The 25,209-nt window shown below is 38.1% G+C and overlaps 1 protein-coding gene across 4 annotated transcripts in view; it reads left to right on the top strand.

Annotated features, from left to right (window-relative positions):
• LOC124287951 (serine/arginine-rich splicing factor 7-like) overlaps positions 1-25,209 on the top strand; it is a 52,465-nt gene that overhangs the window by 10,852 nt on the left and 16,404 nt on the right. Inside the window, exon 1 of one of the 4 annotated variants that reach the window (XM_046724445.1) lies at positions 9,389-9,449. The exons of 2 other annotated variants lie outside the window; for them this stretch is intronic. In XM_046724445.1, the coding sequence (XP_046580401.1) occupies positions 9,421-9,449 (29 nt within the window). In that variant the 5' untranslated portion in view covers positions 9,389-9,420. Of the gene's footprint in view, positions 1-9,388; positions 9,450-11,365; positions 11,398-25,209 lie in introns of those variants that run through there. One more of the 4 variants, XM_046724446.1, reaches the window with a different exon arrangement.

The raw sequence follows: 25,209 nt of genomic DNA, 5'->3' as shown, positions 1-25,209 counted from the left end.
CCGTCTTACACTCACACTAATATCAATTTGTGCAAGTGGAGTAGGGTAATTGCATGTTGATTGTAAACTTGATTTAAGGGCCTAAGATTGACTGTAACTAAGATTGTTCTGTGCAAGTGGGCCTAGAGGTTAACTGAGGTCCTCCACGTGTCAGCTATATGCAACTAGATGTTCTTGCAGGATCATTAGAACACCCCAGTGAAATCCTCACTTCCATCCTTGGGGTAACTCTGCTAAATATATTAATGTTTTTGGTCTGGTGTACGTCCCAGCGATACCTCTTGTTTTATGTGATTATGTTGTGCACGGTACACCTTTTTATGTGAGGGAACTAAGTAGGAGTATCCCTGGTAACCTTGGCATGACTGTACGTTTGAAGGAGAGTTGTTATATACTACCCATCAAAGGTTCACTAGTGTATATGTAGCCACTTACTTCAGTCAACTGTTCTGAACTAGATTTTGCCAAATATTCCATACTGGTTAAAGATACTGTTTACACATGAACTGATGTATTGTAAAACAAATTTGTAAAGTTGAAAAGATTATTGTCATGAGTTCAATAAATGATAAAAATCAGTGAAAATTGGCGAATTCTTAACAAAACTTACACCAAAACGCAGATGTTCACATGCACGATATTTGCTTTCCAGCAATTTAATGCATGATCCTCGTGCAATTCATCAGCATGAGATTTGCATTTGATCCCTCAAGTCAAGAAATTCATCATCGATGTAACCATATATATATATACATAACATGCTTTAAGTGAGCCTAAATTTTTTGTAGGTAGTATATATTCAAGTTTGGATTTCCTCCCAGTTTATCTGGGTCAGACAACAACTGCTATCTCAAATTATATAACTTTCACTGTCTGTTCAGATGAAGAGATTAGTTTTGTCACAACCAAATACAGCACCTGCCATATCTGATGATAACTTTGGGGAGATTATATCACAGACAACTGATAGATTATTACAGCCGATCAGTGGATTCTACATGAACTCAGCCATTGTTACAATCTTTGTGTTCTGAGAATTTACAGGACAAGGATGCCCCCCAAGAACTTCCACAATCACATACCAAACCGGAGCTTTATTCCCCAGTATCTCTCTAAAGTTCTCAACAAGCAATTCTTAATTCCTCTTAAAAGGTTTTAGATGGAATCTGTCAGAAAACTTCGCTCAACTTTTTGTCAGAGAGTGAGTGAGTTTGTTTAGTTTTACGCTGCTTTTAGCAATATGCCCACATGGGCCATTGATATGCCAAATGGTAAAACTTGGAATTTCTGAACATCAGCAGTGAAACTTGGTATCTAGGATGAATGAAGTCTCTACTGGGAAGGTGCATCCCCCTCCAAGATATGACTGATTAGGGCAGACTGCAGTCAAGACCACTACAAAAATGGATAAACTCAGAACATGATCGACTTTTGCACACTTTGATAATCCCAGATTTGTTACACCAATATGTAACTTGTGTGATGTCGGGGAATTCCCCCCAGTTATCCACCACCAGATCACCATCTCTTTACTGATGCCTCAAACTCAAGCTAATATCTATGATCCCCAAATACAGGGATTATGGACCTTGGAGAAGAAAATTTGTTTCATCACTTGCCGGGAAATGCTGATAATTTGTTACACACTTCTGAATTGGAAGGATGTTCAACACCGTTCTTCAGATTTGATAGCAATGGAGAATACAACAATTGAAGGTTACATTCACGAACAAGGGGAAACCTAGTCCCCTATCCTGATGATGGAAATGTGTTTACAATGACTTTTAACATGCAAGCAGTGATTCCCAGAAGGACAAAATTGTGTCCACAGAATGGACTCTCATGCAAGACGTCTTTCGGATTAAACTTGGGAAGTTGTGAGACAATCTCCATATTGATCTAATTGCAGCGTGGCTAATCCTACATAGCAGTTCTGCTATGTCCATGAAAAACATTATTTTACTTTGCCTCTATTCCGTGTATAGTATAATGCACATGTCTCATAATGTTGGGGGTGTCATCCATTGCCCCAAAGGCCCGCCTTATGGCGAGGGATGACTGTACCAATTTATGTAAGCCTGGTTCTGGATCCGAAAGCGCTCCAGTTGGACATTATTTGTCAGACACTATTTGCCTACTTGTTCTAACCTTGTGCTGTCACACAAAAGGTGATAACGGAATATGGACATAATGGCGTGCACAGTCTTATTGATGGCTGCAGTTTGATCCAGAACTATCAAACTGTCAAAAACTATTTGAACCCATTTGGCAAAGGCAACACAACTCTATAAATCTACAAATGGTGATGACTGTTTTTCAGTATTTCTGCTCCAAGAAAGCAAGCTGCTGTAACAGTTGAACTGCGACTAATCAATGACGTTTTGTGTGTGCTGCATCTGGTTCACTAAATTCACTCACACATTGACGTCCATTTTTCTTTCTTGGCTACAATGCGTGAAGCCCATTTCTGGTGTTCCCAACTGTGATGTTGCAGGAATATTGTTAAAAGAGGGGTAAAAACTCATTTTACACTCTTCCCTTGATGTAAGTTGTGGTACAATTTATACAGTTAGTCATTAATGGTTAAAATGTAGATATGAAAGAAAACAAATAAATGTACTGCGTTAATAATATGTGGCATGGGAATCAAAGAGAGGTCAAAAGATCTCTATAAGTACCGTTAAACTCTCTTTCATGATTGTGGATAAAGGTCCGAAGCCTCTCACACAGACCTTTTAAAGAATCATGCCAACTCGAGCAAGTCTACAACACCAGCAATGTAGATTTCTATAGTTTCAGTGTTGATAAACTCAGAGAAAATATAGTCTACATTTTTTTTAAATATGCTGAGAGAAATAAATAAAGGAACACAGGAAAACTCAAGCGTTCCTTTAATATTTTCCAGTTTTCATCACCAGCTTTGAATAGGGCTGTGGGATGAAATCTGAGAATAAATAGAGGAACACTGCCATGAAGTGGTGTTCCCTTATTTGTTTCCCTCAGTATATCTTGAGTTACTTTAAGAGACCACTGTTATGCATGGACCTGGCCACTTTTAATCTAATAAACCCCTTTAGCATGAGAAGTCAGGCCCCGTTTATTTAGCAGGGCTGCCTGGTTTTGTAGCAGAGGTTTGTACGATTGCCCACTCTCACTCCAGGCCTACCAAAGAAAACTTTCCCACTGTGCAGAAAAACGCACAAAAGCCCACATTAATTGTGGAAATAGCAACATAAGCATAATACCTCGCTTCTGAAACAGTAAAAACGGCAACGAAAACTATGAAACTGCAACATTTTTACATCAGCGAACTTTGACCTCTACTGCGCATGCGCATTACGATCCACGCTTCATTCCAATTTCCAAGCAACCGTGAATCGCCTCGCGTAGATAAAGTATTAAATATGTCGAAATAATTGCTGTCAATCATTTCATACGAATGGAAAGTAAACGAAACAAGTGTGCACACAAGTATCATGATGATAAATGCCAAACAACACAACAGAAATACTTAAAAAGGAAGGTAACTTTTGTCCAAGCTGGAAAATGTCAACATGCGGTCGAGACTTCCTCTTCCATGTGCGCATGCGCAAAATCGAAGTTGCAGGCTCTTCGTTTTTTTATGCAGTTTTAGCGATTTAAAGTTGCCGTTTTTACTATTTCAGTAGCAAGGTAATATGTTTATGTTGCTATTTCCATGATTAATGTGGGCTTTTCTGCGTTTTTCTGCACAGTGGCAAAGTTTTCTTTGGTAGGCCTGCACTCACTGACTTGACAATAACACCTAACCACTCTCTCTCTGAACCAGTGAAGTGCCATATAGACAGTGAAACCGATTAATCTGGAAGGTAGCTTCACTTGTTAATATTCTTTCACAGATTTCAGGATTGATAGATCATAGTTTCCATGGTTACAGAGTATTATAAATTTGCATTTATGTCCGTTCCCAACAATAGACATATATAAAGGTAGGATGTCCAGATGATTAGTTTCCAAATTTCAGGATTGATAGATCATAGTTTCCATGGTTACTGAGTATTATAACTATGCATTGATGTGCGTCCCCAACAATAAAATCTCTAAAGACAGGATGTCCAGATGAACAGGTTCCAGATTAGAGAGGTTTCTCTCTATGTTAATGACTCTGTGGCAGCTTAAGAGAAGCCAATATAATTTTTAAGCCAGAAATATATGCAGCCAGACTGTGCTGTTCAAAGCCATGACAACTTTTATCAATAAAGTTAATATTTAATGATGTTTAACAAGCACTTAGTGTGCCGGAAAACCTATTAGAGCCAGTGTATCATGTTGCCAGTAGACAGACAGTCTGTCATGTCACTCCACATAAGAAATATATAACGTGTTGATGCAGGGTTGCGTACATCTTCCGGGGGCCAGGGTCAGGCCAGGTAACATTACAGACCTATCGTAACTGTATACTATATTATTCGCTTATGAAGGCTTTGTGGTCCAAACTTTTGCCGAACAGATTTTCCTTTGCCAATGGCAGACACATAGTATCTGCAAATATTTTAAGTACCTAGTATTTTAAAAACAAATAACTATAAAGTTTGTAAAGGAGACTTAATGATAGCGGAGAACCTGTGCAGAAACTAGACTTGCTTCATTTGGGGCAATAATATCACAAGTTATGCTGGGAAGAAGGGAACATATTATGGTTCAGAGACTGTGAGATAGTAGTGTTTTCCGCGTATGGTGCTTTTCCTGGACCTAAGCCTACTCCACAAAGAGATCGTAGAGCTACGGCAGTCGTAAGTCTGGGTTCAAGTTTTAGAGTAATGATCATCCGATATTACCTCGAGGATGATCTTCATCCTCAATTCAGCTGCTTATCTCGTTACAAATCCTTAAATTATGAAGTGGGAAGCTCCATATTTGTATCTACTTATACACTGTTAACTTACAGCTTACATGATGGCTTTGTAGAGATGACTTTCACTGAAATACGGCAGATGAAGAAAAAGGGCTATCATATTTTAATTTTACATTATTACATCACCAGTAATGTAAATATACAAAGTAGTAATGTAATAAGTCCCAGTTTTGAACCAAATAATGATCGTTTCCCCTACTTACCAAGAGTACTTAGTTAAGAATGCTAGAAAAGTTCCAGGAATATCTAAAAACTCTTGAACTGGGGAATACAATTTTGAAGTCCTTAATGGTAAGATATGTTTTACAAATGTAATTCAAATACTGTGTGATGTTTTTTATATGGTACTAAACCGTGAAGAGCTGGGTAAGAATCGGCCTTCAACAATCCATGCTTGTCGTAAGAGGTGACTTACGGGATCAGGTGGTCAGACTCGCTGACTTGGTTGACACATGTCATCGTATCCCTATTGCTTAGATCAATTCTCAGCTGTTGATCACTGGATTGTTTGGTCCAAACTCGATTATATAGAGACTGTCGTCATATAGCTGTAAATTTGCTGAGTGCAGCATTAAACAACGAACAAACTGGCATGGTACTAATTGGGATCTCCTAATTAAATCAAAACTTGGTGAATGAGTGAATATAATTTGACAAGAACTGTCCAAACATTGTATCTTTTTACTGAAACAGAAATATCATATGAAGTGTGCTGCAAACTGAAAGATTTTGACCTTTCCAGCCCATCATAGTCTTCCATCTGTCACATCATTCGAGATTTAGCATTTCATACAATATTATATTATTTGCACATACATTCTTAATCCATATTGATGTGGGATCAATATTTTGTATCCAGTTAACCCTGACAGGGCAAAACTCTTTGGGTCGACAGTCAAAATTAATTAAATATAACTGAAAAGAATGTATCAGTTTCAGGACATCGGGGATTTAAATGATTTTGCCTTGTTTTCCTCAATGCTGGATTGGGGCTGTCGGGTAGCCTACAATTCACACATCACGCCAGAGACCCAGGTTCGATTTCCAACATCCGTTACAATGTGTGAAGCCCATTTTTGGCAAAAGTGGCATAAAACTCACTCACTCACTCACTCACTCACTCACTCACTCACTCACTCACTCACTCACTCACTCACTCACTCACTCACTCACTCAACTAATATGTGACATGTTATATGACATTGTTCTTCTTGAAGCCAGGTGTTACCTCAGAGGTAGTGCCAACACCTTTAAAGCATACAAGCTGCATTTGGATTTGGGGCGCGTGTTTTTATTATCGAAGAACGATTTTAAACTGTAAGTGTTGTTCATGATTTCTTTCTGTGTATTTAAGTAATGTATCAAACTAACAAGTAGAAGTGACCAGTCACGTGACACAGCAGGTGTCAGTAGTTTATTCAGAACCCAGGTAGTGAAAATGAATTACCGGTGTAGCAGGCCATTTCTTCCCTGGTCTAAACTTTCCCCCAGGGAGAGTCTGGCCTAGGCCAAACTTTATCCGGGGAGGTTTTGTCCTAGGATATTCTTACCCTGGGAAAGTTTGGGCTAGGCTAAAGTTTACCCCCCTAGGCCAAACTTTCCTCCTGTTTAAACTAGGATATTTTGTTCTTTTTTTCTATGAAAAACGGGGAGATTCTGGCCTAGCTAGGCTACTTCTTCCCCACCCTTGCTCTTACATCAAAAGGGGAGATTCTGGCCTAGCTAGGCTACTTCTTCCCAACCATTGCTCTTATATCAAAAGGGGGGGATTCTTGCCGAGCCAGGCTACTTCTTCCCCACCCTTGCTCTTATAACCCGACAGTAGGTTTGACTTATCTTTTGGTACACATTTTTTCTAAATAGTCCATTTTTGCCTCTGACATGGGTGTAGTGCTGTTTATTATCTAATATTTGTTGTATTTATGTATAAATGTAATGGAACATTATTCACATAAGCTTGTTTATTAATCCATAATCACTTTGGGTGAATGAAATATATTTCAGATACTGTAAATCAACAAACTAATGCGTGTATTAAATAATGCGAGTGCAAACCTCAAAACGAAAATGCGTGCATTTATTAATGCGAGGAGGCAAATCAGGAAATGGTTGACCAGAATGACTATACTCACTAATGACTACACTCACAACTTTGGGAAATACTATACTAGTATTTAATCCGACTCTAGTGTAAACATCTTAATTCCCCGAACACATGGGCGTTTGGATCAAAGACGGCTTTCCTTTCAACTGTTAGTACTAGTAATTGACAGTAGACAGGATGTATTTTACTTGTTGATATAATATAATGTCGATGTTATTGTGTCAATAAAGGAATTTTTGTGAATCAATCGTTCGTCTTTGTGACCCAAATACTAGTAATGACGATACCGAGTGCAAAAGACAATATAATAATACGAGATTTATTAATGCGCTTCAGATATAGTCGCATTTTTTGCATTAATAAGTAGCTCGCATTATTTTATTGATTTACAGTATTTATGGGCTAAGTATACACCTTATCAAAACTTGTCCTATAAATATAGTATAAGGCAATATAGTGGTATGATAGATGATACAGCTTTTGATACAGATATTGTGTTGGGTTGTTGTTGTGTTGAGGTTTACGTCTGCTTCCAACTGTTAAGTTGATGTCGCCGACATGGATGCCATATTTAAAGCCATGAGTGAGGGAATAAAATTTTGAATGGATATGGACACCCAAGTAAAAATTGGGTATTTAGTTAAAGTTTGGAATATAGTAATGATTTTGACATAAGCCAATTTTGAGTAAGTGGGGATAAGTAAATTATTGAAAAATAAAAATAAGTAAATAATAATATAAAACAATAGTAATGATATAATATCTTTGCTTTTATGTTTGCTTTTCTTTTTAATCTCACCTTATAGAAGGCTATTGAAACAAAATGGGAACCATGTACATGTTATATATGAAGATGAAGATGACCTGTAAATTGTTAATGGAACGTGACTTCAACATGAATATCTTATCAATGTGTTCACGTGAATAGCTATGTCTTGTTTTCGTTTCTGACTTTTCCCAAGTCAAACATAAACATGAAAACAAGGTTGGGGAAGAAATAGCCTAGCTAGACCAGAATCTCCCCCTTTTCATATAAGAATAAGGATGGGAAACAAGTAGCCTTTAAAGTTGATTCAAGGGTGGCCTAGGACAAACTTTCCCCGGGGAAGACTAGGTAAGCATAGGGGGGGGAAAGTTTGGCCAGGGGGAAAGTTTGGCCTGTTACACTGGTACCCGACCTGAGTACTCATGTAACCTTGTGTTTATGCTGCAATACACAGCAATGGTTAAACCTCTTACCGCTCTTGTCAACCCATTCTCTTCCCACAGAGGTTACTTGTCATATCTTCCTACGAACCTCTGTTCTAATACGGCCATATTTCCCGTTCTCGTAAAATCCCCTAGCGGCAAAAGATTGCAACACGAATTATCTCCCTTCTTTCTATCCAATCAGAACACGTGTTACATCGACTTAGATTCAACTTGACTAACACAAGCAAATGTGGGGCCACAAATATCCCCCACCTGCCGGGGACTTGTGTTGATGTTACACACAAGACGTTTAATGGCTAGCTTGTCCGTTGTCAACGAGGTAGATGGAGATGCCACTGATCCGCCATAACATGACTGAGTTCTGTCTAGAAGAAACGTTTGCGCATCGCGCAGGGGAAGAGGTTTAGTTTTCTCGAAGCATACGGAAATTACCGAGGCCTTGGGAATGATCACTTTTGAAACAACGTCGCTGATTGCACAACTAAATCTGATTGCAACCAATCACGAATCCTGAACACTCGCACCATGAAAGGGCCGTATTAGAACAGAGGTTCGTCAGAAGATATGACAAGTAACCTCTGTGGGAAGAGAATGTTGTCAACCCTATGTATATGTATTTCTTCTTCTTCTTCTTCTTCTTCTTCTTCTTCTTCTTCTTCTTCTTCTTTAACCCACCCAAGCCTTACTTAACTCTTCTGAACATGCTCGATGATGTAACAGGGGGTTGGGTAGGGGGGATTTGAAGTTAACTCCACTCTGTCGATAGGTAATTTTTAATCCTGTGCAGTTTTCCTGGCACCTAACTCTAACATCTAACACACTCTATATACTTTCCCTGTCAAATTTCCTCTAAGCCAACACAGAACACTATACCATTTTATGATAACCTTGCAGATAAGCCTGCACAGACCTACAAAGTAGGGCTTATTGATCTCAAATATTGCATCAGGTGGAACCAGACAGAACGGTGTTATTTATACAAAATTAGTTTTGTGTATATCAGCGTTTTTACCTGCGATTTCATCTGTTCCTGATACGGAAAAATATTTGACAAGTCCTGCATTGCATATGTTACCCGATATTTCTGGAGTATGATTGTATTGATCTGCTGGTATAATGAAAGCTTGAAAGATGTAAATTAGTTCAGTGATTGTGCAGCGTGTTGTTGTATTTGGCTGCTGGCTTTGCTGGGACCAGGTGAAACTTAGCGATGAGAGCAGAATTTTTGAAGTCTGTCAGGTAAACATGTCTCTCGGATATATGATTTCTTTTTAAATTCTTTTAAAAGATCATTATTAAATTACCATTTTCCAAATGAATGAATATGTATGGTATTATGTTGATTTTCTCAATGTTCGAGCAATATCACAGCATAACTCATAACTCAAGAAATGGGATTCACACAATTTACCCATGTGTGGAACTGAACATAAAGAATAAATAGAATTCTGATGTGCCCGTAGGGGGTAGTATAATCATCATCATCATCATCATCATCATTAGCATTAGCATCATTGTCATCATCATCATCATCATCATCATCATGACATCTGCAGACAGTGACCATTCACCAAGCCGGATCACCATCCAATAAAAACTTCTGACCATCATAGCTTAAGCTAGAACTGTATATATGGTAGTCTGTCTCACAGTCCCTGAACCACATTAATTTCCCTACTGCCAAGCCCTCTCTGCTGTCCTCAAGCCCTAAACAAAGCAAGTCTAGATTCTGGTCTCCCTAGGGCTCCTTTTCAATATAAATGGGCTTGTTTGTTACTTTCAAAATTATATATATTCAGAGACTAAGCCTTAGTCTATATATATGGTAACACCCCATCTGGGAGACTTGTCTTACTGTTGGTAGTCTGTCTCACAGGCCCTGAACCACATTATTTTCTCTGCTGGCCAGCCCATACTGCAGTGTGTGCGAGAAGCAAGTCTAGATTTCCTCTGGTTCTGAAACTCCCATCTGACTGGGGCTCCTTTTCAATTTAAAAGGAATAATTTGTTTCTATCAAAATTGTATATATATTCTGAGACAAAGCATTAGTCTAGTGGTAGCAAGGGTAAGTGAGGGAGTGTAATTTTAAAACCAATTTTCTCTTATGTTTGGACAAGTTGACATTGGGGTTTGGCATCCTTGGTATGCATCATACCAAAATTTATGAATTTGAATCATATATGGCATTATGTCACCAGAGAGCTATTGTTCTGGCAGTGCATTATGTTGACTAAAGTTGATTGACAAAAACTCCAGCGTTAACCCAACTTAACCAGAGATCTTGATATATGCTGAGTGAGTATCAGGGGTGGAAATAACCCATTGCCCGACGCCCCAGTCCAGTGTTTTTTTCTGTCGGGCAAGCAAATTTGTATATCACACTGTACCGGTGTCCAGTTGACTTTCCAATGTTAATTATGTTGTTTATTTAAAAAATCAACAAGAAAATCAGCCAGTATAGTGGAAAAATTATCAGGGCAAGTGATTTTACATGTGCCACTCTACCAGAGTACACTAGCAATTTTAAAGTTATTCCACCCCTGAATATTATTTTACGCCGCTTTTAGCAATATTCCAGCAATATCACAGCGGGGTACACCAGAAATGGGCATCACATATTGTTCCCATTTTGGGAATCGAACCCAGGCCTTCAGCGTGAGGAGCAAACGCTTTAACCACAAGGCTACCCCCCTGCCCCTTATATATGCTGAAACAAAGTTATGACGTAGAAATGATTTTCTCTTGGTCCCATAGAGATTCTAAATTACTCCATGATCTTTAGCAGTGATACTCCTGATGGTATTTCAAATGTTGAATATTTTATGCTGTCGTTTTTAAATATTCATCTGTCTCTACCAGTTAAGACGACATTGATAATTTTCACTGTCCGTGAGTTCTGCTCAGTGTACTGAGATTGCACCGCTGATTACTGTTGGTTACTGTTGATTACTTTCATCAAACGAGAAATGGAAACATTAAGCTCATGTTGGATTCAGTTTACTGGAGGATGCAGATGAACACACAGAATTTGAATAGGATCAGAATTTAGTAGCGTATATTATGGAAAATATTCAAATGAAGCTGCCGGGTCTGTAACATCAGGACTATTAATTAGGATAGTCAAGGTCGGGACTTGGTTGTGTTGCAAAAGTGGTGACTTCAAAACAACATGTTTACGTTATACGGGTAAGTCATTGGTTTTGTGGTTGTTTTCACATCAGGTTGACATTTTGATATTTGGTTCAGTGGTTGAAACTGCCATTATCACTGAGACTTTGGATTGATGTGGAGTAAGTGGAATTTGTGTGAACAGTAATGGAGTAGCAATTCTGGGGGGTCACAATGCGTGCGTATCCCAAAACTGTCGTTATGTTTGTTATAGGACAGAAACATATCGGCTAAATGGAGATTTTACATGTTTGTTATAGGACAGAAACATATCAGCTAAATGGAGATTTTACATGTTTGTTATAGGACAGAAACATATCGGCTAAATGGAGATTTTGAATGTTTGTTATAACATATCATCAGAAACATATTTGTTATTGGACTGAAACATATCGGGCTAAATGGAGATTTTTACATGTTTGTTATTGGACAGAAACATATCGGCTAAATGGAGATTTTACATGTTTGTTATAGGACAGGACTATCGCTAAACATATCGGCTATATGGAGATTTTGAATGTTTGTTATAGGACAGAAACATATCGGCTAAATGGAGATTTTACATGTTTGTTATAGGACAGAAACATATCGGCTAAATGGAGATTTTGAATGTTTGTTATAGGACAGAAACATATCGGCTAAATGGAGATTTTGAATGTTTGTTATAGGACAGAAACATATCGGCTAAATGGAGATTTTACATGTTTGTTATTGGACTGAAACATATCGGCTAAATGGAGATTTTGAATGTTTGTTATAGGACAGAAACATATCGGCTATATGGAGATTTTACATGTTTGTTATTGGACTGAAACATATCGGCTTATGGAGATGAATGTTTGTTATTGGACTGAAACATATCGGCTATATGGAGATTTTGAATGTTTGTTATGGAGAAACATTTTACTAAATGGAGATTTTGTTATTGGACTGAAACATATCGGCTATATGGAGATTTTACATGTTTGTTATATTGGACTGAAACATATCGGCTAAATGGAGATTTTACATGTTTGTTATAGGACAGAAACATATCGGCTAAATGGAGATTTTGAATGTTTGTTATAGGACAGAAACATATCGGCTATATGGAGATTTTACATGTTTTTTTATAGGACAGAAACATATCGGCTAAATGGAGATTTTGTGTTCCCGGAAATACTATGGAGTAAAACAGTAATTTATTGTTCATTTCATGATCCAAATGGCTTGTAATTAATGTATTGTGTCATGGGCCTTGTATCAGGATACAAAACTGTATCGGTGTATCATTATGCTGTACAGGTCAGACAGTTGGAATTGGATTCATGTGGATATGTACTGGAGTACACCTAAGTCTCCAATCCAGCAAGCATTTGTTATTTTGATCAAACATAGTACAATTATAATCTGATCATAATAGAAGTACTTGAGCAATTTTTGATAATTTCTTGTTCAATATTTTAATATTTCTTGTCATTCCATGCAGATATCAAAACAAAGTCAAATGGTTATTGTGTTTGTAGGGCGTAGGGGTAGCCCAGTGTTTAAAGCGTTTGCTCGCCATGCTGAAGACCCAGGTTCAGGTCCCCACATGGGTACAATGTGTGAAGCCCATTTCTGGTGTCCCCCTCCATGATATTGCTGGAATATTGCTAACAGCAGAGTACAAACATACTCACTCACTATTGTATTTGTATCGGACATTCCATTTGATTCAGTAGTCATCGGCTGACAGCACTGAAATTCAAAATATAGATTCTGCGGCCTGAAATTCACGCTTAAAATAACAGGAGACAGCTTGAATGTGTTGAACTGCCCATTTTAAACAGCTTGTTAAATAGTCTATTGATTTTGATTTTTCTGTGTCCGATGTAATAAGATATCATTCACAATGAATTGCCATCTTGACATTTGGTGACTGTACAGTTGCCAACATGCTTTGTGGTTCTGATTTCAAGTGATTCAAAACAACAAAGCCCAATAAACAATGAAACCACTTAAAACAATATCCACGCTAATTTATCATCTTGCTTTACTTGTTCATCAGAGCGAAGCTTTAGATCTGTGTGACTGCACCTATTCCTGCATTCCCATTGTTGGGGCTCTTCACTTGTCCCTTCATCTCTGTTGTCCAGTCATGACCTTGAGTCACAAGCTGTTTCTTGTAAATCTTTTGAAACTCGCGACTCAGAAGGACGGCATCTAGCAGCTTGAGAGGAATTGGGGCAATTCTTGGCAATGGGGTTCAGGAATCCATAGAAAATGAAGCAGATGGTGTCTCATTGCTGACACAGAGCAAACACACTCTACAATATTCTCCCCATATGACATCCTTTAAATTGGGGGCAGTGGGGTAGCCTAGTGGTCAAAACATTCGCTCGTCATTCCGAAGGCCTGGGTTCTATTCCCCACATGGGTACAATGTGTGAAGCCCATTTCTGGTGTCCCCCACAGCGATATTGCTGGAATATTGCTAAAAGTGACGTAATACTCACTCACTCACTCACTCACTCACTCCTATAAATTGAGCCTGACAAATGACAAACCAGTGATTAATAAATATTATGAGCAACAATTCATCGTAGGGACACGACGACATACAATCCACAAAGTCAGAGAGACTGACCCAATAGGATCATGATGCTCTGTCTGTGATTAGTTAATTACACTATGATGGAACATCGTTCGTTATTTGTTGTTTGGTGTATAATGATGAACTATCAATGTACTTGAATTGTTAGCCTTGAAATAGAATCAAACTGGTAATAATTTTGATATTATCGTCATTAGTATGTACAGCAATCAATAGTTTCAACAGTTATATAAATAACTAACAAACATATATTATGCAGATTTGAAACCTGCTATGTGTTGGTAAGGTTCGATTAAAAGTAGTTCCCTTAGTTTGACTTGCGACATGGAGGAAAATGGATGTCTTTTAGATGGTTATCAATGCTTTACTCATTTCTTTTACATGAATATCATTATTAAAGCGACCTAGGCTATCGATTTTATTTAGTCCAAATTTCATTTATGGTGCATTAGTGGTGAATATTCAGATAAGCATTGTTCCACAGAAGCCTTGGCTTGTTTTAAGAAGTAACAAGTAATATAATAGCATGAACAAAAACTTGACTTCCAGTCTGCTGGAAGATTTGAATAAGGTTTCAATCAGTTTATATAGTACGAAAGGAGGCTAAAATGTTCATAATTCCCACATGCTCCACTCTGTCAATCTCAAAGGCTAAAAACTAGTTTCTCCACACAACCTAATTGTGCTGTCCCAAATATTATGTTTCTGCCTAGCAACCTGTGCAAGTTGTATTTGGTGGTGTATCACCCTACCCTGACTGTCTAGTCCTGACGTGGCTATTGACAGCAGAGTTAATTTCAAACATATATTGACAGAAACATGGGCTCTTTCAAATGGAATCTGTCATTAATACTGTAATAACTGGGGATGCCCAGGTAGTCCTGTAGTCAAGCACAGGCAAACTGTAGCCCAAATAGGGCTGCGCAACAAAGAGGAAATGACCAGTCTTCCTATGTGCGAGCAAATCGAGCAAAGGTTGGCAACATACTTCCCTCGCTTTTGGCTCGAAAAATATTTTTAATGTCAAATTAAAATATTGCGAACACAAAAGGTAGACTCCCATTTCCTCACAGGGTTGTGCTCTCAGATTTCCAACCTCATATTTAATCATTACTCATGTATAACATATTTAATTCAACATTTTAAATGTTGCAATGATATCACTGGAATATTGCTAGGTGTGGCAGTATAAAACACACATATATATACAAATATTTGAGTGAAATAATCTTGATGGTGACCTCATTTCACTTCAACTCACCACTTCAAGCACATTTTCACTCTTCCAGATCTATAGGTATTTAGCTAGACTGTCAGGGAACACTGGGACCGGAATGAATAAATGTTACTTTGTATTCTTGAGGAGACCAGATATATATTTCTAGGCCCAGTTGGTTTATGCTGTGTAACATCTGGCCGTCAATAAATTGTTTCCTGCATTGTAATGGCAAGCTTTCATTCTGCATATCTGCATATGGTCATGTTACATGTTAAATATGGTGTAACTTGAGTGTTCGTGCTAGTGAAATGGTGGGTCTGTTATCAGATAAGGGGAGTAGTTGGTATACACATTTATTACATATCATAGACGTAGCAAAGGTCATGACGTCTTTGATGCCATGTCTTGTCATGTTTATTTCTCTAAAAGATCTGAAGCCCAGTTTTGGTGTTTCTTTCAAATATCTGAAGCCCATTTCTGGTGTCTCCTGCTGTTATATTGCTGGAATATTGCTAAAAGTGGCATCATACCCAACTCTCTTTCACCTTTGATGGATAACATCACAATGAGGATGCATCAGTGGGCAGAAGATCACAGGCTGTTAATGGACGATGCTTGGTTATTTTACTTGACATACCTGACATACTTGATGGGTAAGAAGATGTAAGCATGGCAAATTAAATATACTTGTTGATAACCTGTCTAAATGTACAAAAAGTACAAAATCCTGCCTGCTGAATAGTTTCTCCATCTAGTTATGTTCAAGCTGATTACAGCAACCTCAATTCTAAACACCTCCACCATCACACCTGGAAATTTTTACCCAGATAGCATTCAGACGTTGCCAACGTTGGGCCAACGTCCGAATGCTGTCTGGGTATGGCAACAATGCAAGATTCTGCCTTCACAAGAAGTGGCTAGCTTTTGGAGACCAGGCCCTGATTTCTCGAAACAAACTTAAGTCTGAGTTTTGACTTAAGTTAGAGTTTTTACTCAAATTTGTGAAAACGCAGGAAAATGCTACCCCAGAATGAACTGAAATCGATATTGAACTCACACATAGTCGACAATTTGAGTTTGATGGATAGATTACTTGGGTTGTTTGGCTTTTTTTATTATGCAGTTGAGTTAAAAATTCAGCTGTTTCAATTGTCAAACTCAGTTTGAAATTTGAGTAAAAACTTAAGTTTGTTTCGAGAAATTGGGGCCAGCTTAGGTAGCCATCTGCAACAGATGGCCATCATGGGACAAAGACAAGGAGGCTTACAGGCTGTTGATGTATTGATGCCAACAGATGCTGTTGCTACATCACAGAAAGGAAAGGATTTCAGACGTGAAACCATTGACAGCCACAGATCACCTCTGTTCACTCGAAATAACAAGCTCTCTATAAGTTGTCATTAACCCCCTTGATGCCGAGTTTTTTTTCAGCGGCACATTTTCATACGGTTTGAAAAGTGAACGTTGTGCGAGAATTGCGCTCGCGTGGTCCTGGATCTACGTACGGCTATAAAATTACACAGAAATGTAGAATATTAAATTTCATATCCATTGGTATAAATATAAGTGCAACTCCCTTGGCGGTTTGAGAAATAAACACTACTAAATGATGTCCAACATGTTTCCCTGGATCTACGTACGGCTATAAAATTACACAGAAATGTAGAATATTAAATTTCCTATCCGTTGGTATAAATATAAGTGCAACTACCTTAGCGGTTTGAGAAATAAACACTGCTAAATGATGTCCAACATGTTGCTATGCGTTAAAAAACAGTAAATTTATCCGCTTTTTAACGCGCACCGATAAAAGCACTGTGCTACAAATTTTTTAATGTGGCATCTTTACGGAAAGTGTGAGCGAAGAAAATACAGCCTGATATCTGAACGACATAAGTGTATATGAATTGGGTTTATGTGCTTGTGCATAACATTATACGCTCAACATTAAAAATGACTCGCAATAAATGTCAAAAATGGATTTTCTTCTATGACGTCAAACGACGACAGAGAGGTCATACACGTATAATGATAAGGGGCATAACTCCGTTATGCGTAACACTAAGTCAATGTAACTCAGATCACTTGGAGGTAATTTGTTGTGGATACGGACGCTATATTTTGGTTATTTTATGTTCATGGTGAACCAAACTATTCCAATTCAAAGTTCCCCAATGTGAGCGGATGCAGTTTGGCAGTTTCACAATTTACAAGAAAAATGACAACGTATTACATGTGAAAGCATGTAATAGCGATTTGGATGGCCCTATCCGATATATAAGTTAGTTCTTAGATTTCCATATTCTCCTGTTTGTGTAGCTGTAATGTGACTAATTTTGCATCGTTATTACCAGAATACTAGCCATATCTTCAAATGTAATGAAATTGCTGAAAATAATACAACATTTTAGTTGACGTCATTGTTTGTTTTATGCATTTTGCGACGTTGAAAAAAGACGACATTGGTATGCTGATTGGCATATATCTCCCCTAATTTCCATTAATGGTATAAAAGGTTTCGGCTTTTACGTCAGAATTTAACACTCTTTAGACAAAACATAAAATGACTGATTTTTCAATTTAAATAGTGTCCTGAATATATCAACAATTAGACGGTTTGATAGCGTATCTTATTGTGAACAACACGCACACCTGTTTGGCATCAACTTAATGTAAATACAAATAATATTTCACAACACCCGAATATTTTGTTTGGGATAAGAATTTTGTTTGTTTATGATTATGTAGCTATTTCTCTTCATACTTATGCAATGAAAGATGCAAAAAGATAGCTTTTTATATATGGAACTATATATTAGAATATGGATGTAAGATTTGTCCGAATTAACACATGAGATGGTATATAGATTTTTCAACAATTTCCCTATAAATGTAGTTAGAGTTTGATATCCTGTCATCACAATATTATTTAATCGAATATGAATTGATTATATTATCAAAAACAATGATAGAGAACCATAAAACGTTTCCAACAAATGCGCACCTGGCCGATCAGTATGCATAATTCTTTTGTCTATAAAACGACACAAAATTATGCAATAAAAAAGACAATTCCTTTAAATATGTGTGCATATACATTTCATACCATATATAGATCATTTTCATTCATATTATCAGTTTTACATATAAGGTTGAATTAAATCACCGTTCATTAACCTGTTCATATGAAATTGCAATATTAGTCCAAATAAATTGAATATTGTACATCATAGGAACTAAAGTAGTTGCAGTTATGGCTACGTTTGATCTCCTAACACTTGTGTAAAGGTTTAGAATATGGTATATTGCACTAAATATGTCAATTTCTTATGTAAATATGATTCAAACAATCAAAACCTTCAAAGAATAAAACACCGTAAACCCTATATGCATGTATGATATGATATTGAAGAAGGCTAAATGTAGATACTGAAGTCAGTTTCATGAAAAGTATCAGAACTATACGCAAAATATACACCATAATACTGACAGTGTAATCGGAAGGATTGGGCGATTGTGTTTACTCTTGTTCAACCGACCGTCACCTCAAAGAAAATTGCCTAATATGTACAACAATGTTTACGTATGACATCACTACCGCTGACCGATTTCTTACAAAATGACGGCTTTGCTGACAAGGGTACACAGGATTTTGCGAGGACCCTTCCATTGATTCAGAGATCGTTTGTCCATAAATATGAGATGTAAGTAATCAGAATGATTCTGACTATCTGTGTATTGTTATATGTGTTTATCGTTTTCACTATAAGTAAGAGAAAAAGCCAGAATGCAGATAATTACCGTTGTCGTTCTGCGTGATTTTGCGTCAGTCATGGCGTCACGCTGCACGGAAACTTTGACAATTTCTTATGAATTGTCAAATCATTGCATTGTATCTGTTTATAACTTCCTATTGCTTGCTACGATACTCTTTCGATGCATATTCCAAAGGTATTGAGCCACTGCAAGTAATGGATAGATGGATGAATGTTGAAAAATTTCAGAAAATGCTACGCAGTGTAAAATAGGAATTTGTCTTTGTTTACATTTCAGACAAACGTAGTCTTTCAAGCACAGCGTTCGTTTTCACACCCAATATGTTTCGTCTCATTTTATCTAGACAGTTGGTATTGGTGACACAGACCAGTTGCAGTTTGATTCTAAAATGTATGGGGAATTCAGTGATGCATTTTTCGAAGCTGAATATGAAATATACGTGATGTAATAGGTGCTCAATACCGGCCTTCACGAAACGTCATTTTGTAAACACTATCCAATATGGCGGAAAGCGCTCTACGGTGTTCGTGTAAGTGCATTTTCGAAAACATCCCAACCGATTCTAGATTCATCGGCAACGTTTCAGAATTATGATTAGCGATTTCTTGTAAAAGTGATATCAGTGATCATGAATATGTTATTTTTCAAATTCAATACTCCCAGTAATTATCCGATTTTCACATTTCAAAACATACAGCAAATAACGCTGTGAATCGCGATTCCGTACTGTATCAAAAATGGCGACGTTTTCGATGAAGCCTATTTTGGAAGGTCATTTTCAACACTTGAGCTTTGTCTAAAATAATAGTGGATGGTATCAAGAAACAGGAAATTTCCCGCAGAATTCGAAACTGTGAAGTGTATTTGTGTACGTGGGATATTTTGATTTTTATTGGACTTCAAATTGAGGGTTGAAGGGGAAGGACATATATGTCCCTGTAGCATCAAGGGGGTTAAGTACTAAATTGACTTACAAATAATTTTTTGCTGGAAGACATAAAAATCCCAGGCACATTCCAAGTGCTATCACAGTCGTAAGTCTGTGTTAAAGTATGGAAGTTAGGATCATCTCAATGCTACGATCATTTTGAGGAATGGGGCCCTAGACTCAATTATTTACAGACTGCCGCCATATAGCTGGAATATTGCTTAGTGCGGCGTAAAATTAAACTCACTCACTCACTACACTGCTAATAGCTGTGAATTTGACAACAGTTCTCATAGCTATGGTCATTGCCATAGCAACAGAGCTTCATACCACTGATTTTTCAGAACTACTTGCCATTAATATTTCTTTAATTTCACCCGAGATTGAAGTGTAATATTTGTTACGTCAGGACTCGAGTGTAATATTTGTTATGTCCCTACCTAAATTTATGGTAAAAAATCAGCCTCAGCAGTATGGGCACTACATAATCCCTGCCCAAAATGTAACTGTCGATTATGCTGACAATCTAATATTCTGAAAAGTCTGAAATACTGTTTCACCTCTTCTGTCAACCACAGAAGCATAACATTTAACAATATACAAGCCACTGCAGGTGAGACAGGAAACATCCAAAAACGAAATTATTTTAGAAGTATACATAATATCACCGACAGGAAACAGATTTGACGCCATCAGCTGGAAATGACGGGATATCATATCCTGAAGCTGTAGAAGTGATGCTATCAGTTATCCTGAAGGTGCAACAAATCGTGCAGTAAACCATGTATACAACGAATTGACAGATATAATGAACTGTTTTCATTGGTTCTGGCCAATTGCTGAATATCATAGAGGGGCAGTGGGGGCCTAGTGGTTAAAGCACTCGCTCGTCATGCCAAAGATCCCCGGGTTTCAAGTCCCCAGGTTGGTCAAATTTGTGAATCCTGTTTCTCGTGATATTGCTGGAATATTACTAAAAGTGGTGTAAAAACTAAACTCATTCACTCACTGACTATCAGTCAAAATGCGTCCATGGAACTAGAGTTATAACAACCTAAATAGGTGGTTTCTGGAGTTTGTTTTATCCAAAGTTTACTGTATTAACAAGAAGCAGCGTCACAAGTGATCTCAGAACCAGAAGTGTCAAATATCATAAATATGTAGAATTCCAAGAATACTTCCTCTTTCATTAGCAGGAGTTAGTCCCTCCCACCTTCCCAATATGTCTCCGTCTCTTCTACAACTGCTGTAGCCAGGTAATTTGATCTGTCCGTTATTAACAAGCCATTAACAAGTCCTTCTTGTAGTATGCAATGGGATATGTGAGATGTTTCAATATGAAGAAGGAAGATACTGATGGAAACTTTTAAAATTATCCTCTTATGTGAACTTTCAAGAGATGAGGTACTCCCAAAACCATGTGTTCAGTTAAAGGATTGTATGCTATCTGAAAGGTTTTGATATATGACACTTACATTAAGAGATAATAGGGTCAGTATCATGTTGCAAATGTGTTGACAAATAATTATCTTTTGATAAGAATTTGCTCCACATGCATTTCTTGATGGGATCCCAGCATTCACAATTATTGCAATTTACTGTGGAGAAGTCTGGGGTTGTGAGATGGGTTGACAAGACATTCACCAATCATGCCAAAGACAAGTGTTCAACTCTTTCATGGATAGCAACATGTGAAATCAATTCCACGTGTCCCCCTTTTTGAAAAGGTTTGAATATTGCTTGTATCAGCCTCAAATCAAACTCACTCTCTAGTTGTGCCAGGATCCGCATCAAATCAAACTCACTCTCTAGTTGTGCCAGGATCCGCATCAAATCAAACACTCTCTCTAGTTGTGTCAGGATCCGCCTCAAATCAAACTCTCTCTCTCTAGTTGTGCCAAGATTGACATTAAATCAAACTCTCTCTCTAGTTGTGCCAGGATCCGCATCAAATCAAACTCTCTCTCTAGTTGTGCCAGGATCCGCATCAAATCAAACTCTCTCTCTAGTTGTGCCAGGATCCGCATCAAATCAAACTCATTCTCTAGTTGTGCCAGGATCCGCATCAAATCAAACTCACTCTCTAGTTGTCCCAGGATCCGCCTCAAATCAAACTCTCTCTGTAGTTGTGCCAGGATCCGCATCAAATCAAACTCTCTCTAGTTGTGCCAGGATCCGCATCAAATCAAACTCACTCTCTAGTTGTGCCAGGATCCGCATCAAATCAAACTCACTCTCTAGTTGTGCCAGGATCCGCATCAAATCAAACTCTCTCTCTAGTTGTGCCAGGATCCGCCTCAAATCAAACTCTCTCTCTAGTTGTGCCAGGATCCGCATCAAATCAAACTCTCTCTCTGGATGTACCAGGATCCGCATCAAATCAAACTCTCTCTAGTTGTGCCAGGATCCGCATCAAATCAATTTCACTCTCTGGATGTACCAGGATCCGCATTAAATCAAACTCTCTCTCTAGTTGTGCCAGGATCCGCATCAAATCAAACTCACTCTCTGGATGTACCAGGATCCGCATCAAATCAAACTCACTCTCTGGATGTACCAGGATCCGCATCAAATCAAACTCACTCTCAGGATGTACCAGGATCCACTGATCCTGAGTTTGAATCAAATTTGTCCTGATTATGATCCTTGGTTTTACAGGGGCGGTGGGGTAGTCTAGTGGTTATAGCGTTGGCTCGTCACACCAAAGACCCGGGTTCGATTCCCCACATGGGTACTATGAGTGAAGCCCAATTCTGGTGTCCCCCGCTGTGATATTGCTGGAATATTGCCAAAAGCGGCATAAAACCAAACGCAGTCAGACGCAGACTTGGTTTTACAGCACCCCACATTGGTTTGTCCGAAGAGGTAAACAACTATTACCTGCTTCCTTTAGCATTTCTTTCCAGCATCAAGCTAACAGGATGTGATGTAACAAAAGTAATGATGAACTCAGGCTTGTTCTCAAATGGGGCCATTGAGTAGCCTATTCGTTAAAGGGTTTGATCATCACACTGAAGATCTGGGTTCAATTCCCCACATGGCTTCAATGTGTGAAGCCCATGTCTGGTGTCCCCCTGCCTTGATTTGTAAAATGTTGTAAAACTTTATTCACTCACTTTAGCCTCACTCATCCGTCATGTTATGGATCAGAACTAAATGATCATGTATCAATGATGATGTGCCACTAGTGTGTCTGTTTCCTAGCTTCCAGTCTTATACTGCTAACAAGTTCATGAGTAGTGCATCAAAACAACTTATGATGTTTAAAAAGTTGTTCTGAATTGTCACATTGTGAAAATAGTGGTGTGGAAAATAGTTCACCCTCGCAACAAACATGTCATATTTGTCTGAGAGCATAAGATACTGCAGGTCTAAAATACAAGAATTTTCATAGGCAGGGGTGGAAATAACTTTAAAATTGCTAGTGTACTCCGGTACAGTGGCACATGTAAAGTCAATTGCCCTGATAATTTTCCACTATACCAACCGTTTTCTTGCTGATTTTTTAAATAAACAACATAATTAACATTGGAAAGTCAACACAACACCGGTACAGTGTGATATACAAATTTGCTTGCCCGACAGGAAAAAACAGTGGACTCGGACTTCGGGCAATGGGTTATTTCCACCCCTGTTAGGAATTGTATTTTGGAAAGTAGCATTTCTTTTTGTACATTGCCTTGACATTGGATTGGGATACATATGTAATAATTTACAGAACAGTAATAACTGGCAAAAAACAATGATATGGAATCAATATAGTTGTGTGGAAACTAGCACCTTTGTAATTATATCATCAAAATGGTGGTAGGGAAAATAGTCCTTATGTTTGTGTACTATTTGTCACTGAGATAAACTACTTGTTTGCCTTTTGTTTATTTGTTTGTGGGTTTATGTTCCCTCTTGTGACAGTAGCCTATGGATCTAGTCCAGACCAGACAATCCAGTCATCAGATTTCTTAGTAACGATCTATGCGTCATTTCGGTACAGTCAGTCAGTCAACTGAGCTTTGCCATTTGGTCTCCTCCAATGTCAACAAAAACTTGTATCCTTCTCTGTACTTAACTGAGAAAGTGTAATCCCAAATATAACATATGATACATTTGACCACTTTCTAAATGGCATTGTGTATTCATTCCTTGAAGGTAGCGGTATAGAAAGTAGCACTTACCTTAGTACACGGCGTTTCATCAAGAATACTTTGGTGGCTAGAAAATCCTCCTTGTAGGTGCCGCTGACTGGTCAAGGAAAACTTGCGACAAGACTGAAGTCTTGAGCATGACATCATGTGTGTGTATACGTTTGCTGAGATGGAATGAAAAAGTTTCCAACCTTGGAGAATATAAGATGCTTTGTGTCAAAATGACCATAATGTTTTGATGGTCGGTCACATATTGAGAGGTACCAGGTGTTATATTGTATGGGCCTTAAAGTATGAAGAATGTTGGAATTATTTCTTTGAGAGCCATAGCAAATAGATATTGATTGTGCAGGCGGACAACAATGTAGTGGAGTTGATTAGTTGAGTTTCACAATTTGAGAATGCATCATTTCCCTTTTGTTAAGAAAGGGTCAAATGTCTGGTCTATTGTGTTCTCAAAGTGTTTAGTTGTAGGACGCTTTTATTCACAGTTTATTTTCTTTTGATAAGCAGCCACAATAATGTCTCTTCACGCCTTGAGCATGCAGTACACCCGAATAGAGTTCAGTTTCTAAAGGTGTACCACCTGTTTCATTGCTGACAATTGCTGAAATATTGCTAAAAGCAGCATAAAACTCAACTCACTCACTCACTCATAACTGACACATCACATCTAGTGGAACTCCCAGGATAGACTTAGCTCTGTACAACTCATGATGTTTCTTACATGCGACAAAAGGGATTGTATGGTCAGACTCCATGACACATGGCATGTTATCGTACCCGCGTTGACGATCGTTCACAATATAAATCACTGGTTTGTCTGGTCCAGACTCAATCATTCACACGCCACTGTCACATGGCTGGAATTTTGCTGACTGTGCAGTTAAACAACAAAGACAAACGTGTGTTGTAAGAAGCAGTGGATGTTTTGTTTATGTTCATTGGATGTCTAGATATGTTTGTTTATCTGCCATCTAGACATGGTAGGGATACACCACTCACTCACTCACTCACTCACTCACTCACTCACTCACTCACTCACTCACTCACTCACTCACTCACTCACTCACTCACTCACTCACTCACACACTTACTCAGGGGCGGTGGAGTAGCCTAGTGGTTAAGCACTTGCTCGTCAAGCCAAGAACCTGGGTTCAATTCCCCACATGGATACAATGTGTAAAAC

The sequence above is a fragment of the Haliotis rubra genome, unplaced genomic scaffold (genome assembly GCF_003918875.1).
Source record: "Haliotis rubra isolate DU_JTF1 unplaced genomic scaffold, ASM391887v1 Scf409, whole genome shotgun sequence".
In the NCBI taxonomy this organism is placed as follows: Eukaryota; Metazoa; Mollusca; class Gastropoda; order Lepetellida; family Haliotidae; genus Haliotis; species Haliotis rubra.
The sequence above is the reverse complement of the archived record's forward strand: the minus strand, read 5'-3'. Positions and strand labels throughout refer to the sequence as shown.